General features: G+C 46.8%; 3 protein-coding genes across 5 annotated transcripts in view; 1 reads left to right on the top strand and 2 right to left on the bottom strand.

Moving 5' to 3' along the window:
- Positions 1-1,827, bottom strand: part of Slc12a6 (solute carrier family 12, member 6) — a 99,135-nt gene extending 97,308 nt beyond the window's left edge. The window contains exons 1-2 of one of the 3 annotated variants that reach the window (XM_063284594.1): positions 849-1,827; positions 463-747 (exon numbers count right to left, since the gene is read on the bottom strand). In XM_063284594.1, the coding sequence (XP_063140664.1) occupies positions 463-733 (271 nt within the window). In that variant the 5' untranslated portion in view covers positions 734-747; positions 849-1,827. Of the gene's footprint in view, positions 1-462 lie in introns of all 3 variants that reach the window. The other 2 variants (XM_006234710.5, NM_001109630.1) reach the window with 2 other exon arrangements.
- A 3,180-nt stretch (positions 1,828-5,007) lies between these two features.
- Nop10 (NOP10 ribonucleoprotein) lies at positions 5,008-6,093 on the bottom strand. Its single transcript, NM_001126100.1, has 2 exons — positions 5,947-6,093; positions 5,008-5,718 (listed from the first exon to the last, which is right to left on the bottom strand). The coding sequence occupies exons 1-2, from the start codon at positions 5,998-6,000 to the stop codon at positions 5,578-5,580; spliced, it is 195 nt and encodes a 64-aa protein (NP_001119572.1). The 5' UTR covers positions 6,001-6,093; the 3' UTR covers positions 5,008-5,577.
- A 2,545-nt stretch (positions 6,094-8,638) lies between these two features.
- On the top strand, positions 8,639-19,440 carry Nutm1 (NUT midline carcinoma, family member 1). The gene is made up of 7 exons (NM_001108957.1): positions 8,639-8,764; positions 11,132-11,837; positions 13,663-13,791; positions 15,599-15,738; positions 16,176-16,450; positions 16,721-16,837; positions 17,246-19,440. Exons 1-7 carry the CDS (start codon positions 8,749-8,751, stop codon positions 19,217-19,219), a joined length of 3,357 nt encoding a protein of 1,118 aa, NP_001102427.1. The 5' UTR covers positions 8,639-8,748; the 3' UTR covers positions 19,220-19,440.
- Positions 19,441-19,555: the final 115 nt, after the last annotated feature.

Here is a 19,555-nt window from a genome sequence, read left to right as displayed (position 1 = left end):
AAAACCATATATTTCAAAAAATAATTTTATGACACCCAACTAAGTCTTCAAAAAGAAACCACTAAGACACAAGAAGTAACAACCTGGCTTAAATGCTGACTTAAGAGTCAAAGCCCAGAGCTCTCTAGAGAGCACACAGCCAACCCATTAAAATTTTAGTTTAGGATTTTTTTGTGATGTAAGCGATTTAATTTTGTTATTTATCTTTAACTAAAAATAGTCATTTTGGTTATAAGGCAAAAATGAGGAAATCAAAATATACATTTCCTTGACCTCTTGCCAGCTACCTTCCCACGCCAAAAGACTACTGCAGTGGCCTACTAACTGTCGCTATTATTCCCACACTCCTAAGCATCACAGGAATGCGGGCCTTAATTCCAGGTGATAATTATAAAACAGAATAGTTATCCAGCATGGACACCCCAGGCGTTGAAACATCCTGTTCTCTGAGTTTCTACTTACCCTCGGTAACATCCTGGGGGTTAGAAGTCCGGTCACTGGAAGGATCTAGGGCAACAGTTGCCAGAGAAGTGGTGGCCCCAGACAGTTCACTCATAGGCTCACTACGGCTTGTTTCTGGCACACTTTCTCGGGAGCTAAATCTTACTCGAGAACTAGATCGAGAGCTGAGGTCCGGACTGGTGTCTGATAAACCTGGAATGTCATCAATCTTTGTTGGTGTCACCATGAACCGAACTGAAGACATCTTGGTGGTGGTTTCTGGAGGATGCATTTTTTTTTCCTTTCCTTTTTGACAAAGAAAAAAGGAAAAGCTTACAAAAACTCTTCCTCCTACACTAGCTACCTTTGATTGCAAAAATAGAAAGAAAAAAAAAAACCTCAATTACCTTGATTTATATCCCACAAAGGCCCAATTAAGAATCCTTCTACTTAGAATTCAAGTCAACTGTTTTATAAAGTGCCCCACCAGTAACTGAAAAAAATAATTTTTGAGAAACAAAATGAGAACAAAACGATGCTAATCCTGTGTAACTTGGTTCCTTCAGAATCCTAGCTATCTCCCCTGGTCCAGGGCTGAGGGCTCCGTGCCATGATCTCACAGCAGCTGGTGACGCCTCCCTCTGCTCAACCCCCAGGGTCCGGATGAGGTAGTTAGTCCTTTATCTGCCGAGTGTCCCACGGTTCTAGCTGAGGACAGAGCATGCAGGCCCACCCTTATCAGGCGTGTATAGCGTGGATCAGATTGCGCAAAGGTGTGCACCAGCCACCTGTTGTGTATCAGGTGAATACCCCACAGGTCTGGTTGGGAGGAGGTGTGTGTTGAGCCACCCGATGTTTTTGAGGTCGATAATCCACTTGGGTCTGGTGGGAGAGATGCGCATGCATAACGGGAAAATACCCCCACACTACAGGATGGAGAAAGAGGAGAGCAACGAGAGGATGCCGAGGCAGAGTGGATTCCTGCCTCCCAGAGGTCTCGTCCTGGCAAAGGAGCTGTTGGCGGCGGCTAGCGGATCAGGGCAGCTCCCACAGCAGGGTCGTGGCAGGTCGTCTCGAGTCCCTCGAACCCACGACCGCTCGCCGTGCTTGCCCTGAGTGTGACAGGACGCGCGTTCCTCCCGGGGCCGGGGCGGGTAGCCTCTCGCCGGCTTTTCTTGGGTCTCGGCCGAGAAGACGGCCCGGCAGGCTGGTCCGGGCTAAGGAGGAGGAGGTCGCAGGTGCGGGAGCCCGCGCCAGCTGATGCGGGTGCGCGCGCAGCTGTTGTTTACTAGCCGCTAACCGTTTCGGAGCCGCAGAGCACAGAAGGCCCCCTCCCCGGCAGACGCCCGAGGCCGTTACGTGACCTCGCCGCCCCCCGCCACGGGCGCGGCGGGCTCTGCCCGCGCCGCCGCAGCCCTCCCCTTCCCGCCCCGCTCGTTCCTCATTCGAGGTTAACCGTCCGGAGTAGTCTGGCCAGCTAGAGGGCGGCGCCGTCCCGCGGGCGGGCAACAGCAGCCCCGCCCGGAGTATGCAGCGCCGAGACAGAGGACAGCGCGGCTGCGCGAACCGGCGACTCTCACGTAGAGCACGACGGGAACTGTAGTCCGTTCCACGGCCTGAACGCGTGTGGCAAACTGCTTTTTCTCTTGATAACCTGTGCTGCTTGTACTCAGCATGCTGCTTAGAGGCAGTCAATGTACATTCACTCCGGAACCGCAAGGATCATCTCTAATAAAAATTTCCCTGAAAAATTTAACATTATGGCACCCAAACCTCCCATTACTGTATTTATTTACCTTAGATGTGACCTCTGTAAAATTTCAGTTGTCTTCTCTAAAACGCCTGTATTTTCATCTTCATCGTGGGCTACTTTCCCCCTTCTTGTTCCTATCCTTCTGAAATTGCAAACTAGGCTTAAATTTCCATTAAAGAGAACTATACAGACATGGAGAGGACATTGGGGTATCTGCACCGCACCATTCCCAGGGCTTGACCTACTTTACCAACCCTAGAATGTTTAGCGTTTAATTCGTCAAGGTGTTTAATAACTTTCAGTTCAATCACGTTTTGTAAACTTTCTGAAAGTTTGATCAAAATGCAGGAGCTCCCTGGAGCCTTTCCTGAGTACTTAGTTCCTCCTAGGTGCAAACTGTTAAATCGGCATACCTGATAATGGATCAGGAGACTAGAGTGACCCTCAGTGGTTAAAAGCATTTACTGCTTTGAAGGAAACCCTATTTTGGTTCCCAGTTCTCACATGCGACTCTTAACTGACTGCAACTCCAGGTCTAGGCGATCTGACCCCTCCGGGCTTAAAAACGTATAAAAGATTTATAGAAGAAGGAGGAGGAGGAAGAGGAGGAGGAGGAGGAAAGGAGGAAAGGAGGAAAGGAGGAAAAAGGAGGAAAAAGGAGGAAAGGAGGAAAAAGGAGGAAAAAGGAGGAAAAGGAGGAAAAAGGAGGAAAAAGGAGGAAAAAGGAGGAAAAAGAGGAGGGAAAAGGAGGAAAAGGAGGAGGGAAGGAGGGAAGGGAGGAAAGGAGGAAAGGAGAGAAGGAGAGAAGGAGAGAAGGAGAGAAGGAGGAGGAGGAGGAGGAGGAGGAGGAGGAGAAGAAGAAGAAGAAGAAGAAGAAGAAGAAGAAGAAGAAGAAGAAGAAGAAGAAGAAGAAGAAGAAGAAGAGGAGGAGGAAGAAGAGGAGGAAGAAATAAAATTGGGGCTGGAGACACGTCTCAGTGGTTAAGTTTCCAGAGGTCCTGATTGAAATCCCAGCAACCACATGGTGGCTCACAACCATTTGAAATGAGATCTGATGCCCTCTTCTGGTGTGTCTGAAGACAGCTACAGTGTACTTTAATAGCCTGGGAATAAAAGAAAACCTGTTCAAACATTAAGACTGTATTCAGGGCTGGAGAGATGGCTCAGTGGTTAAGAGTACTGACTGTTCTTCCAGAGGTCCTGAGTTCAAGTCCCAGCAACCACACGATGGCTCACAACCATCTGTAACAGGATCCGATGCCCTGTTCTGACTGCTACAGTGTACTTACATATAATAAGTAAATCTTTAAAAAAGAAAAACGAAAAGGCTGTATTCAATCTTTGAGATATTTGACATATCCAAGGCCCTAGATTCTATTCTCATCGGTGAGGGTGGAGGGCAGGGTTAAAAAACAGGTTGGTTGGGCTGGAGAGATGGCTCAGCGGTTAAGAGCACTGACTGCTCTTCCAGAGGCCTTGAGTTCAAATCTCAGCAACCACATGGTGGCTCACAACCATCGGTAATGAGATCTGATGCCCCTTCTGGTGTGTCTGAAGACAGCTACAGTGTACTTATATATAAAAAAATAAATAAATCTTAAAAAAAAAAAAAAACTGGTTGGTTGGTTGTTTTTTTACACTCTTATTTTTTTAGAGTGTACACATATACATGAATACATATTTGTGGGTCCCAGGAACTGAACCTAGGTTTGCAGGCTTGTGGCCTAAGCACCTTTGCTGGCCAAAATACTTCTTTTGCTCTTTAGAGACAAAGTGAGATAGGAGTCTCCAGATGTCTTCGAACTCTATATAGCAGAGGATGACTTTCAATTCCTGACCTGCCTTCACTTCCCAAGTGCTGGATTACAGGGTCACTAAACCCAGCCTTCTGCATGGCTTTGTGCATGTTAGAAAGGCACTCGACCTACTATGTTATGTGCAACTTCAGCTCCCTTTCGGTTTTCTGATATAAGGACTAACTACATAGCCCAGGCTGGCCTGGAACTCACAGGGTTCCTATTAACTCAGTCTCTCTATGCTGGGATTAGACATGAGCCATCATGTGCAGCTTGGATTTTTTACATAGCCTTTAATCTCTTGATTAAAACTTCCAATTGTACTTGAAGAAAAGAAATCCAACTCCTCAGGAATCTACTTTCTAAGGCAGTCTTGCTGGTTATTCAAACTAAACAGACTTTACAAAGACAGTTTGCACAATTTTTATTCTCTGACACATGCCTGTCTTTTTACACGTACTTATATATACTACCTAGCTCACCCTTACAGCTCTTCTTGCCTCCACACACTGATAATCAAGCTCCCTAAAGCCATGTGTCAGATGAGATTATCCAGGGGATCTTCTAAGTCCTTGCTAGATTCCTGACAGTTCGCTTTTCTCCATACTGACTATTAATACTTCTAGGTTGAAATCTTTTTATTTTGGTCTGCACAGCTGGTGTCCTATAATAATGCTAACAACGCTAATATTTTATTTATTTTTGCATGCAAAGGACAGAACTGTATCCAATACTGAAAAAAACATGAAGACACACCTCCTACCAGATGTCCTTGACTTAGTTAAGAAACTTCCATGGGCTGGCACACACCTTTAAGGTAGTGCTCAAAGGCAGAGGCAGTTAGACCTGAGACCCAGGGCAGTCAGCTCTACAGAGACTCTGTCTAAAAAGAAAAAGAAAGAGAAAACTCCCAGGGTTGGGCACACTTGTTATCCCAGAACTCAAAAGGTAGTGGTAGGGCTGGAGACAGGGGTGCTCTCCTAAAGAACCAGTCTGTGTTCTATCCCCAGCAGCCACATAAAGGCTGGCTGTCACTCACTGTCTAACTCTAGTCACCAGGGATCTGACTCCCTCTTCTGGCCTTAGTGGTTACCAGGACACATATGCTTAGATATACGTCGGTAAAATACTAATACACACATACATTTTTTATCTTTGAAGAATTCGGAATATATTTTAAAGGGGACACGATTAGACAGTAGAGTATTTTTCCAGTGAATGCTGACCTTTGTAGGAGTCTTTCACAGTCTTTCTTCCTCAACAACCTATCATTGATAGCCCAGCTCTACTGCTACAATGAGGATTTACAAGTGGCCTTGTACCAGCAGCGGTACTATCCTTTCCCCCATCTTTTCTTCCAAAAACACACAAAACGAACTTTCAAGTCATTGTATCTTTAATAACCGGGCAGTAAATCAAAACATGGAAAAAAAGTCGTTCCTTTTACGGGCGATGCCCATCACCACAGACTTTAGTGAGTGAGAGGGGATTCTAAACAGCATGGGAAGGCTTCCAGGCTCACGGAATGAAGTGTTTGGTTGCTGATAATCGGCCGGGGGACGAGTAACACAAGAGATTAACAAGCCCTCAGAGGACAGGTCGCGGTTGCTGGGTCATGAGCACCTTGAAGCGTTTCTTGATGGTGATTCGGTGTCTTGAGTATTTGTCATCTGGGGAGAACCGAGCAGGATGGGCAGAGCAAGTCTGTTGTCCCATGGGGTCAAATTTCTGCTCAAGGAAAAAAAAAAGAGATCTCAGTATATGTGTGGTGTGATAGGAAGGAGACAAGAAACCTGAGTCCAGAAGACACGATGGTCAGACAAGAAACCACTGCCTCTATCTACCACGTTTTGGCTCCGACATGGCTCCACTCACTGGGCTGCGAAGGACGATTCCAACCGCTCCTCTCACCTAAATTTCTCGTCCTTATGATATACAGCTGTTTCCTCTCCTTACCTTTAGAGTATAGACGCGATCGCCCTGCTCGTTGAGGTAATACTGGAGAAACATGACTGTCCCTCAACAGAAAACACACCAATACGTTTACCGCCAGCCGCGTTCGCCCAAAGTGCGCCGCTTCAGTCTTGTGCGCCAACATCCTTCCAGTCTGGACGGAAGTCTCTCCAAGGCATGCTGGGAAATGTAGTCCACTTCTATCATATTCAGGTGACCAGAAGGGGGCATAGTAGAGAAAGTCTTGCTTGGCCTTGGGATCCTACTAGCAGCAACCATGCAAAGTTATTAAGATCCATGGAATCGCCCACTGTGTGCCAGGCATTGCCAGGGATTAGGGAGTAGGGATGAATGTGGGTTAAATGTTGATGCATCATTCATTGTTGATAGCAGTCCTATCTTTAATTTCAAATTGCGTACCCAGTTCAGAGGCACTAGTTTTCTGGTTCCTGGAGAAACAACGGCTCCAAGATTCTCAACACCCTATATCCTAAAGAAGTTAAGATTTTTTTTTTTGACCCTTACATCCGGTTTCCCGCCCTATTTCAAAGTATTGGCGGCAAAGAGTGCATGATGGGTATTCGATATTATGCAAAGTGAAAAGAACGTAAAGGTTTTCTTATGAACTGGTGGATTTTGTTTTAGAGGTCGAACCAAGATTCAAACTCGGAACCCAACCACAAATTCAGCTCTTTCTTTTATGGTGAGTAGCGGATAATAGCAAAATAAGGTGCCCGGTCTCGGAGTATTTCCAGTTTTTAAAAGACTAAAAAGTCTCATAAGGGTCTAGTTTAAAGAATTAAAAACTAAAACCAAGATATCGCAAAATGATCATCGCAGCACTATTGATAGGGGCAGAAATATAGTAGCATACTAAATTTGTAGCCAGAAAAACCGTAAAGTTGTTTTTTTTTTTTTTTAAGTAATGAATATAGACGGTTTGCCTGCAGTTGCATGAGATTCATTAAAAAAAAACAAAAAAAAAAAAAAAAAAAACAAAACAGGGAGCTTAACTGGTGCTCCCAGAAGTCTGGAGGCTGAAGGACCCTTAACATCCAAGAGGTCCAAGAGACCCTGTCTTAAACCGAGAAACAAACAAAATGGTGTGTGTGTGTGTGTGTGTGTGTGTGTGTGTGTGTGTGTGTGTGTGTGTGTGTGTGTGTTTGAGTGTGTGTGTGTGTGTGCGGTCGATATTTTGCAGGGGGTGGGAATGTACAACAAACAGTTAATATTGGTATCTTTTGCATAGCCTGGGTTTTTGTTTAGGTTTTGATGTTATTGTTGTCGACTGTTCTCTCTCTCTCTCTCTCTCTCTCTCTCTCTCTCTCTCTCTCTCTCTCTCTCTCTCTCTCTCTCTCACACACACACACACACACTGAATTTTAGTTGTTTTCACCTTCCCATCTGCCTTTCTAAACCTCTTTGGACTCCCCCCTCAAAACTTTTCTTAGTCTGACTTTTGAGTCATGCTAATGTATTAATTTAAAATTTAAAAAGTAATTTAACAAGAAAACTTTATGGTAATCTTAAGGCAGGGGTTGTGCAAGAGACTAAGGTCAGAGAGTCTTAGCTTTCAGCCTAGGCTATATAGCCAGACTGTCTCAAAAATCCAAAAGGAATTGAAGAAGTGGCTCAGTGCTTAAGGATGCTTGACTCTCTTGCAGAGGACCCATTTTAGGTGCCAGCACCCACATGGCAACTCCTAACTGGTTCCAACTCCAGTTCTAGAAGCTCTGACTCCCTCTTCTGGCTTCTGCAGGTTCCAGGCATTAACCCAGCTGCACAGTCATAAATTCAGGCAAACATTCATACACATAAAACAAAACTACATAAACCCTTTAGAAACTATTAAAGATTATTTATTTTTCTTTTTTAAAGGTGAAGGTCTTTAATACCAGTTCTGAGGAGGTCGAGGTGGCCAGATCTTTGTTGAGTTCCTAGCCAGCTAGGGCTGAAGAGTGAGATCCTGTCTCAAAAATAATCAATTAATTAAAATCTTTTTTAATGTAGTAAGTTTTTTCAGCAAGTGGAAAAAAGGCCGTGGCTCCAATGGATTTCAGAACTCTTGTGGCTGGACTGTTTGGGTATTACAGAGAGATTTTTTTTTTCAGAGAGTCCCACTTTGTAGCCCAGACTTTTCTCAAACTCTTACTTCCCAAGTCCTAGGATTACAAGTGTCTGTCGGCTTCTCAGGAAGGTGGCGCTCACCCCACAGCAGTTGAACATTCTGGATCATCTGAGATACTTCAATGTCAAGCATTTAGTTTATAGTTTTTAATCTTCAAGTATACAAACTGTGCACTCTGAATTTGGCTCAGAAAATAGAGTCATCAGCGAAGCAAGCCGAAGGTCCACACCATTCAGTTATTAATGGTAATCCAGTTTCAGAACTGGAGAAAGGGCAGGGCTCGGGATTAGATTGTATCGTTGAAGAATAGAAGAGTAAGAAGCCAACAGTGAAAACTGCAGTGTAATGCTGGGAATCTGAGAGACGATGGACAAACTGTCCTAAAAGAGGACACCCAGCAATCATGCTATCAAATTCACTGAGGGATTTTCTAATTTTTGCTTACTTACTAAAACCCATCGAGTAAAATCTCCCCATTTTCACTACATAATATCCTTTCCCCTCCCCCACTACAGAATGCCTGAGTCCAAGATTCTAATTCTGTTTTGACCCAGTCTTTAGCTTACCTTCCTTGGATATCATCTGTTGGAGCTAGGTCATTGCCTGGATCCTGGACCCAACTGTTTCATCCTGGAGCCATCCAGACCGCCACTGTTGGTGTACCTAAACCCTGGGTTATGGCATCAGATGGATGTAAGACGAGGGGTGCTGGAGTGCGGGGTATCTGCGGTGTCACCTAGGGACAAGTCATAGGTCAACCTATAGGGATTTGAGGAATTAAACCCCACACAGGCATTAGGGAGCCCAGAGAAATAGATCTTTACCATCAAGAATGGGGTAGAGCATCCTTGGAAATGAACCAAAATCTGTCAGAAGTACACACTGAATATTGGGACTGGGAACCAATTACCAGTTTGATTCCCAGGAAGAGGGACCGCTTTAACATGCTTGGGGTGGAAACAGAGGTTTATGTTTTAGTATAAGTGGTGTTGCCATGGTTTCAAGGGAAGAGCCATAATCCGTGTCTTTTGACCTGCTCTAGGACTTCACCATGGGAAGAAGGCAGGGCCAACTCTCTTGATCACTCCAGGAAGGGTGGAGCAGTGGGATTGGGCCAGGCCGATTAATTAGCCTTTCTCAGAAAGCTAAAACTCAGTGGGGTTATTCATTTATGAGCCCGTGAACAGGGCTAGAAATTTTGTAAAAGTTTTTGTTCCCAGAGCGTGATGACTCCTCCTAGCCCCAAGGGTGCTACTTGTCAGTTCAAGCACCAGGCTTTTTTTCTCTTTGTTTTTTCTTTCATTGTAATTTATTATGCATCTGTCTGGAAGTTGGGAAGTCTAGGTTAAGTTTCCATCTAATTAGTGTTCTGGAGAGGGTCTTCCATAGACTTCCGTTTCTGAGCACGTGTGTTCTCTCTGTCTCAGCATTCTGTGAGCCAAATCTGCAGCATCCATTTTACTTTTTAGTTTGAGGCAAGGTCTCGCTAAGTTTCTCAGTCTGCCTTTGGACTCCCTCTGTAACCTAGGCTGACTTTGAACTTGTGATCGTCATCCAGAGTGGTTGTATTTATAGACCTGCATTTTTTTTAGAGGAAAGTTTTTTTTTTAAGATTTATTTTTTAATTTCATGTATGCGGCTACACTGTCGCTGTCTTCAGACACACCAGAAGAAGGCATTGGATGCCCATTACAGATGGTTGTGAGCCACCATGTGGTTGCTGGGAACTGAACTCAGGAACTCTGGAAGAGCAGTCAGTGCTCTTAACCTCTGAGCCATCTCTCCAGCCCCCTGCATTTATTTTTTTAAGTAACTGTATTAATTATTTTGTTTGTTTAGAGGTAGTCTTTCTTGCTTTTCAGATAGAGGAGATAGGCCATCTCAGCGACAGACAGTGAGATGCTTGGTTTTCCTACCTATTGTGGAGCTCAGACCTTAGGAATAGTTTCACTGTGTTCAGAACTTGCTGGTATTAGTCCGATTCTATTTCATATCTCCTTTATGGTTAGTAAGTGGAAGCTGAGTGGTACTGGTTTGTCAGTGGCATACTTTTTTTCTTTTTTTTTAAGAAAAAAGGAGGAAGTATTGAATGAAATTAGGCCAGTTTGTCTCTGTTTTTATCATTAAAAGTCATGCGGGACACGGGCAGGCCTTTTTAATGAAGGGTGCTTATCATCCCCCTCTGCCTGACCAGTGTCCACATAGCTGGTCCCTAGCAGGAGCTAGGTTTCTTTCTTCCTTAGCTCCAGCCCAGCGCTTCTTTGTGATCCCTAAACTTTTACTATTAAGAAGCAGGTCCACAGAAAGTCTGTGCTGCCAAATTTCAACTCATCCATGGTTGAAACTGAAAGTACTGGAAATCTCCCTCCCTCCAAGGTTCTTCTGTCTCTCCACAGTGACATTTCGGGGAACCAAGAATCTAGGCTGACCTTTTTCTGTCCTGGAAATTGTGCTTCTGTGGCTAGTGACAGGAGCCATAGAGCGGTTGGGATCAGGTGGCTTCCCTGTCCTGTGGAGTAGGTAGAGTTAGTAGAGATCCATGCATTTCGAGTGGGACTGTTTTTGGAGAAATGAGCTTCATGAGTCCTGGGGTCATTGAGCCTGTTCATAAACTGCATCTTCTGTTATTTGAGGAGATTATTAGGAGAAAGCGGTACAGGAAAAGGAGGAGAGGGATGGGCCAGTGTTTGTGAAACCACCTCCTTCTCGGGGGTCTCATGAGTGCTTCTCAAGAGCCAGGAATTTCGCCTGCACTCGGCATGCTTGCAGACTGCTTTTCCTATTTCTCATCTTCTTGATCTGCCTATGGAACTGGCAGGGAAGGTCTTCGGGAGTGTTATGAGAGACGCTCTTACAGGCAGGGATGGTGTCTCTTTGAAAGGGAGCAACTTCTCTAGCCTACTAGCTCAGGGGTAAAGGACTACTTGAGAGGCAATTGCAAATATACCCATCCATGTCCCTTCCTTCACATGTTGAGTCATTGCTCTAACCCCCTAGGGACTTAAAGGAAGTCAAATGGCCTAACTTCTTCCTACTCCCTTCTCTTCTTTGTCTCAACAGCCTCTCCATTACCAGGACCAGATATGGCCATGAAACCTGGTACTGGCCTGTCCCCTTTCAGTACACTTCCCTTTGCCCCACCTCCTCCCATTCCACCAGACCAATCCCTCTGGGAGCCATCACCACAGCCCCCTATACCGCCTGTCTTCTCTCCAGGCAATCCTCTGCTCCTTTCTGCTTTCCCCAGCCCATTGTTGGTGACAGGAGAAGGAGGCCCTGGCCCCAGTGTGGCTGGAACTGGCCAGGTCATTGTCAAAGTCAAGACAGATGTGGGGCCAGCTGAGTCCTCTCAAACTCAGAACCTTATAGTTACTCAGACGGCCCTAAACTGGATTCACTCAGGTGCTCCCTGTGGGAGCCAGGAGGGGCCTCCTCCTCGATATGTGACAGCCTCTAATGTGAAGACCATCCTGCCTGCCGTGGCTGTTGGAGTGAGCCAGGAGGGCCCTGCAGGACTTCCCCTGCAGGTACTACCACCAGCTGCCCAGCTGGCTCCCATTGTGCCCCTGGAAAAGCCCTGGCCAGGAACACAAGCAACAACCATGGAAGGAGGTCCTGTGGCTGTTCGGAAGCCCTCTCAAGGTGATCTTGCCTATGCTTCCAAGGGCGTTTATGAGAACTATCGTCGCTGGCAGCGCTACAAAGTCTTGGCCCGGACTCACCTATCCCAGAGTCCTGATGCAGAAGCTCTTTCCTGCTTTCTTATGTAAGTGGGGGTGGGGGTGGGATATCCAAGGTTGACTTTTTTTTTCCTAGGGCTTTTAGAGAGAACTCTAGGGTAGATGCAGTAGTTTTGGCTCCTCCAGAATTTTTTTTTTAAAGATTTATTTATTTATTTTATGTGAGTACACTGTCACTCCCTTCAGACACACCAGAAGAGGGCGTCAGATCCCATTAGAGATGGTTGTGAGCCAGCATGTGGTTGCTAGGAATTGAACTCAGAATTGTTGAAGGCAGTTGTGAGAGTGAGAAGACACTGTTCAGAGAATGAAAAACAGTGCTACGTTCTTCCCGGCTTATAAGAAGTGTTCAGGTACCGTTTCTCAAAGAATGCCTACAACTTTGTGAAGTCAGGCAAGCATTTTATGGTAATCCTGAGAAGAATGAGAGACTTCCTGTCATAAAACAGGAAGCAGAAATTGGCATGTAGGTCCCTGACTCCAAAAGTCAGGGCCCTGCCTGCCTGCCCTCTGACACTGAGATGAGGTGGGCTGGGCCCTGACTCGTTCCTGTGGGAATGAGGAAGATGGCATTGGGTCGGGCAAAGACCTTAGTGTGTGTGAACTCTGTCTGCTCAGGAGTCAAGGAGAAACGGGGAGAGGGGAGGCACAGCTGGCTCCATATATACTAGGTGTGTGATCCAGAGCAGGACATTTAACACCTTTGCCCTGAGGCTCCTCATCACAAAAGGGGGTAATTATACCTATCTCCAAGGGTTGATCAGAAGATTAATGGTGCTTGGCAAAGTGCCTGGCATAGAAAATGAATCATTCAAATGGTCATTCTTTTATTAATACTATAAAAAGGCAACCTGAAAGAGGAAGGGAGCCCACAAAAGGCCAAAGTATCCCTCCTTTAGGTTATGTGCATGTTTAGCCACGATGCCTGGAGTTACAGGCTGTGTTTTTTTGTTTACATATTAGTTATTAGTCCTCTTGGAAATTTTCTCTACTTTCCAAGCAGACTGGGTAGCTCTCAGCTGAGACACCCCATCCCCATACCTCTCCAGACTTTGAAAACAAATGCATCCTCCCTTCCGGTGGCTGGGAGAACTTCTTTGTTCCTAAAGTCCTCCATAAACACCACCTTACTGAGTTCCTGGTTTCTTGAGATGGTTCTTGAGTTCTCTTTGAAGACCTGGTGACACAATTTTTAAATCTGGAACCAGTATGAGCTCTCGTGGTTTGCATACGGCTCATCCCCTTTTGTTTCTGGCCAACTCCTCCTCTGCACAATTCCATGCCGTGGACAGGATCTTCTGCTGGGCATGATCAAGACTTACAGCAGCCATCCGGGAAGCTGATTCAATGCTCAGTTCTGGGATCCTGGCTTCTAAATCCCATGGTTATAGCAAGCTTTCCTGGGTGGTTCGGATACTCAGTAATGTTTAAGGACTTAAAGAGAAGCCAGGCAGGCTAAAATGAAGTCCTTGCTTTAGTCTGCACACTCGATTTCCACTGGAGCTTTCCAGAAGTAATGGTCCAATATCCTATTTGAAAATTCATGATGGTGGGGTTGGGGATTTAGCTCAGTGGTAGAGCGCTTGCCTAGCGAACGCAAGGCCCAGGGTTCGGTCCCCAGCTCCAGGAAAAAAAAAAAAAAAGAAAGAAAAAGAAAATCCATGATGGCATTCTGGGGAGATTTGCACCTCTCAGTGGGAAGGGCGGCAAGAGTGAGGGGAGGCTCTGGAGATCTTATTAAAATGGGACATCCTAGATTTGGTGAGAGACGGGGCTATGGACTGAGGTGGGGGCATCAGAACAGGTGCAGGGCACACTTTTACAATGTGTCTGACCTAATGGGGGTTTTAGCCCAGTGCTTCGTTCCCTGGCCCGGCTGAAGCCTACTATGACCTTGGAGGAGGGACTGCCGAGGGCTCTGCAGGAATGGGAGCGTACCAGCAACTTTGACCGGATGATCTTTTATGAGATGGCAGAGAAGTGAGTTTGATGAACCCTCATTCACCCTGCAGGGGTTGGGGAGTGGTCGAATGTAGGGGTAGCAGAGACAGGCAGGTGTATGTGTGTGTATGTTGGGGGAGGGAGGAGGGTAATCGTAGCTTCAGCAAGATGGTTCAGCGGGTACCACAAGCCTGTACCTGGGTTTGATCTTCAGGATTCACATGGAGGAAGAAGGGGCTCCTAGAAGCTGTTCTCTGAGGTCTACACATGCACATTGTACGCATCCGTGTGTACACATACATACGTACATACAGACATACAAATAAGTGGAATAAACTTTGAAGTAGAATAGTGTAACAGGAGGAGGGCTGTAGGCCAGATGAGGGTCTCCTGGACCCATCTTGCTTCTACCACCTAAGCTGTCTGTTCTTGAAAGCTCCCCTGCCTCCAGGTCTTGGATCTATATATGGCTTTCATATTGAAGGTGTTAGCATAGGTTTGAACCCAGGGCCTCTAAAAACCCCTCACTGAGAGAACCTTACCATGAAGGCTTTTTGGCTCACTGGACAGCAAGTGGCTAATGATCTGGAACTTGACAAGCACTTTTCCTTTCATGGTTTGTTTTGCTTTTGTTTTTAAAAATAGCACAGAAAACTCGTTTTCCCCCATTTCCAGGGAGGGACCAACTCTGGAAGAGGTTGGCCAGAAGAAACAGGGTACTGGATACCCAGAGTGGTCTCCTGACTCTTCATTCCCCATTTCTACAGCACAGCCATGTCCAAACACAGGAAATTTGGCTGGCTGTGATGTTGTGGGTCATCACGCATGGCCCTAAGGCTGTTGTGGGAGTATCATTGGAGGCCAGGAGTTCAAAGCCAGCCTGGCAACATAGTGAGAATCCTTATCACAGTAACTGAGGAAAGAAGCATTTCCTCCAAATGTATCTTTTTTTTTTCTCCCCCTGAATCTGAACCCTCAGCTTCCTAGGTTTACCCTTGAGGACCTGTTCTAGCCTTTGCACTCTGGTGGGCTCTGCTTCAGAAATTCTGCCATCATTTTCAGTTGTAGAAAGGGACAGATGAGGCCATCAGGAGCAACCCTTTAGAGTGTACCTCTAGGTTACACGGGCCAGTTACATGAAGTAGTAATTAATTAGTCAGGGCACTGGGTGAGGTTGATATGGCACAGAAGAGGGTATGCTGTACATCACCAGTTTCTTTAGTTAGCTTCCTGAGTAACCACCGAAGGTGAAGAGACAATAGAATAGCATTTTCCAGAACTGTCATTAGGCTACAACCTACCCGTGAGCAGCTTCCCCTGGCCGTCCCAACTTCAACAGGATTTAGCCAAAATGAGGGTGCATGGTTTCCTGGCCATGTGCGGATGCTGCCTGGTGTCTGTGTTACTGATGGGATGGATTCTCCTTCTCACCACAGTCTGTATGCTTTTTATTTAAATGCTAATAATTTTATGTGCACTGGTATTTTGCCTGCGTGTATGTCTGTGTGACAGATTTTAGAGTTACAGACAACTGGGAGCTGCCATGGGGGGTGCAGGGATTTGAAGCACTGAGCCATCTCTCTAGCCCTGCCCGTTCCTTCTTTTATTTATTTTTTATTTTTTTATTTTTTATTTTTTTCTTTATTAACTTGAGTATTTCTTATTTACATTTCGATTGTTATTCCCCTTCCTGGTTTCCGGGCCAACATCCTCCTAACCCCTCCCCCTCCCCTTCCATATGGGTGTTCCCCTCCCCATCCTCCCCCCAGTACCGCCCTCCCCCCAACAATCATGTTCACTGGGGGTTCAGTCTTAGCACTGCCTGTTCCTTCTTTACCCTCTGCAGGTTCATGGAGTTTGAGGCTGAGGAGGAAACACAGATACAGAATGCACAGTTGATGAATGGCTCCCCGGGTCTGTCCCCTATAGCTCCTTTGAAACTTGATCCTCCAGGGCCCATGGTCCCTGAGTCTTGCCAGCAGCCAGGTAAGGCTACTCACAAAGCAGATGAGGATTAGGAAAGGCCCTATTTTTGCTGCGGTCTTTCCTGGAAGTGGCACTGCATAAGCCAAACAATGCCCCACAGGGAACTGGGGTCTTGGCTCCTTTTGTTTGGATTAGCCACGACCTTGGCCACGTACACTAACTACTCTCTCACCTAGGTGGTGCATGAGCCCTATGTTTTATCAGCCTAAGACATGGGGTTGATCAGGTGGTTTCTTGGAATGTCAAAGTGTGTGGATTTAGCCTTTAGAAAGATTTCTAACAGTGTTCTTTCTCATACCCTCCAACTTTTATGTTTTCTCCCCCAAAAGCTTGATCCTATTCTGGAACCATTTCCTGAACCCAAATTTCTTCTCTTCCAAGTATCACTGGGAAGTAGATACCAAAGCATCTTTCCCACTCTCTATCCCTGCCCTCAGTGTACATTCCAAAGAAGGCAGCCTCTAAGACACGGGCTCCCCGTCGGCGGCAACGCAAACCCCAAAGGCCTCCAGTTCCTGAGGCACCCAAAGAGATCCCACCTGAAGCCGTGCAAGAATATATTGACATCATGGACGGGTTGATGGGGAACAATGTGGACACTGGGAAGACAGAGGAGGAAGAGGGGCAGCAGGAAGATGCAGGGATGTATCCCGATCCAAGTCTTCTGAGCTACATTGATGAACTATGTTCTCAGGAGGTCTTTGTCTCCAAGGTGAGCTAGGTCTACATGGCTAATTTCTAATAAATATTTAGGGACTCAGCACTAGGGGGCATCAGCTCTCTGGGGTTCTGCATATGGCAGAAGCCTCCATTCTACAATCTGGAAATAGGTATACATGTGGCTGATGGTAAGGACCACCACCAATTTCTATAGCACACACCAGGGTGAAAGTGGAAGCATGGGTCTCATAGCTTTGTCTCTAGAGCAACTGGGTTTACAAAGTACTTCTCAGTGAGATTTACACCACTCTCTGTTCCCCAGGTGGAGGCGGTCATTCACCCTCAATTTCTGGCAGATCTGCTGTCCCCAGAAGAGCAGAGAGATCCTTTGGCTTTAATTGAGGAGCTAGAGCAAGAAGAAGGACTTACTCTTGCCCAGGTAAAGTTGGGAGGCAGAGAACGCCGGGCAAAGGAGCTTGGCTGATTTTGTATAACCCTTTGGTATCCTCAGAGTGTTTTTAGAGGATTTAGGGTTGGGCTCTGGGTCATATGAGGGCACAGAAATCAGCATTTGAATAACACAAGGACAATCTTCACACAGTGCACGGAAGTGTTATGCCTTCAGTCTAGAACAAGTAGGTAGGGGATTATGTGAACAGTTTACAGATGAGGAGAGGCTCACAGCAGAGGCAGGAAGCTCTAAAACAGAAAGAGCTACAGTATCTATCTTTGATACCCTCACTTAAAACACTTGCTTTTCTCCCCACACTATCTACCATCTCCTATCACCCACTCAGCCACCTCTTCTAACCATGTATAGAACTGGCATTTGTCCATTCCCTTCCAGCTGGTCCAAAAACGACTCCTGGCCCTGGAGGAGGAAGACGCACAGGCGCCTCCGAGTTGCAGCGGAGCTCAGTCAGACTCGAGTCCTTCTGTTTCTGATGAGGATGAAGATGGGGGTCAAAGGCGTCGACCCTCGCCTGGGCTTCAGGGGGCTGCGGGTATTGTTCGCATTGGAAAATCTGCTTCTCCAGGCAAGCAGGCAAGGGAAATGCATGGTGGGCAGGAACAAACACTAGGTGGTCCAAGGGGGGTTCACAAGGATGGAAATAGTCTGCCATCCCCTAGCAGCTGGGACCTGCAGCTAGAGCACACAGCTTCCCAGGGAATGCAAGTACCCTTGGGTATGGAGAGAAAAGGCTCTGGGAAGGCTATAAAACAGCTACCTGCAACTCAGGATGGCCACCCAGGAGGTACAGGGTCATCTGGGCACTACCCAGTAGCAGACAGGAATCCAGAGGTTATACCTTTTTGTTGGCAAGAGGATCTCCAACACGTGAGAGCCTCCAATTTGGATGTTGGACATATAGAGCCAGTTCCTCTGCAGGGACTTGGGTTAGAAAAACAGGCTTTGGTGTTGCAGATAGGACAGCAGATTGGGGGAGCTGGGATGCTTACTAAAGGAAGAGAACAACCTTCAGTGGTTCCCCAGAAGGGCTCTTCAAGAGCCATGTGGGGAGATGACAGAGGTCCTGATGTGGTTCAGAGTTACGGTCAGAACCATTCCCCTGGAGCAGCTGGCAACCTAGACGTGGTTTCTCTCACCCCAGGACTGTGGCTGAGCAGTGACATGGAGGCTGTAGGCTTAGAGTTTCCCTTACAAATCGAAAATGTTACAGAAAGCATCCGGGATGAAGCATTTAAAAGGGAGGACCAGGCCCCAGGTTCTAGAAACAGTGCCTCTCCAGGTACTAGGAAAAACAAAGTGCCCAAGGATGTGGGAAAGAGCATGATTCCCTGTGGAGGCACAGATAAAACAACTGTCCCAGAAATGAGAAAGTCCTGCAGCTTGCCGGGACCTTTGATGGCCAGTGGTCCAGGTTTGAGGTCCAAAGAAAAGCAAGAGCGGAGCCCTGAAGCCACACAGAATCCCAGTGACCTGTGGGCTGAGGCTTGCTCCCCACTGCTGCAAACACCTGACCCTTCCACACTGGGGTCCTCCAAAGACACCCTGGTACCCACGTGCCAAGGCACTCTTCTCATTGTTGGGACCCAGGATGCCTCCTCTTTCCCCGAGGCTAGCCAAAAGGCAGACAGCAGGGGTAATCTACTTTTTCCTCTGTTGGAAAACATAGAACAGGTCAAATTACTAGATGTTAGAAATGACAGTGGCCCCCAACCAGGGGTCTGCAAGGACTCCTGCTCATCAAATTTTAATTCTTTTAACCCCCAAGGAGAGTGCAGGGAAGACACTGTTTCCTCCAAACCCACTGACCTTGTTCCTTTACAAGGCAACCGGGAGTCTTATACACATGAGACAACCAAATCGACATCTGGCCAGGGCCAGGGCAGAACTTCCCCAAGGTGGGGAACCAGGGAGGCTTTGGTTCTGAGAGAAATCCCTGTTAGAGAAACATGCACCTCAGCCGATACAGCCAAAGGAAGTGAGACAGAGAAGGAGGAAGATGAAGAACTCTCCAACTTCTCCTACCTTTTGGCTTCAAAACTTAACCTCTCTTCAGGAGGGCTTCCCCTTAGTACTCGTCATGCCCCTAGAGGTCAGGGAATCGTGAGAACATCCCGCCATTCTGCTGAAGTAGATGACCTCGGCCAGCCTTCACCCCCTCCCAAGTCTGGGAAGCAAGCTCTAGTTGGGAGTCCAGCTCCTGTTGTAGAGAGACCAGGGCAAGGAGCTCAGCTTAATTCTGGGCAGAAACCCCTTGCTCTGGGAGTGGCACAGCTCCCACAGCCTCGTAATAAAAGGCGGCGTGACGGTTTTGTCACCAGCAAAAGGAAGAAACGACGTCGTAGCCAGTAGGAAGCAAAGGGCCACCCTGCTCCATCTAGCAGCACCCAAAGGTGGGTGTCCCAGAGTCTGTTTTACTGCTGCTGCTCCCCCAGTGGAAAAGCAACCTCAGCCCAGTGCTGCTTTTGTTGTTGTGCTAGAAGTTGGAAAGCCTGGGGCAGGTCAGCCTGGCTATGAAGGCAAAGTTTGGCTTTGGGAAGCTAAATGGAAAAATAAAGATTGTTTTTTGTTGGAAAAGGCTATGTGCTTTTCTGAGTGGGCATCCTGGCTGTGACATACAGCAAAGCATGGTAGCGAAGGTAGTAGGTTGTGTGGACCCACTGACCATGCTGCTAGCCTTCTCTTGGT

Source organism: Rattus norvegicus, chromosome 3 (genome assembly GCF_036323735.1).
Source record: "Rattus norvegicus strain BN/NHsdMcwi chromosome 3, GRCr8, whole genome shotgun sequence".
Classification (NCBI taxonomy): Eukaryota; Metazoa; Chordata; class Mammalia; order Rodentia; family Muridae; genus Rattus; species Rattus norvegicus.
This window is presented reverse-complemented; position numbering and strand designations above follow the sequence as displayed.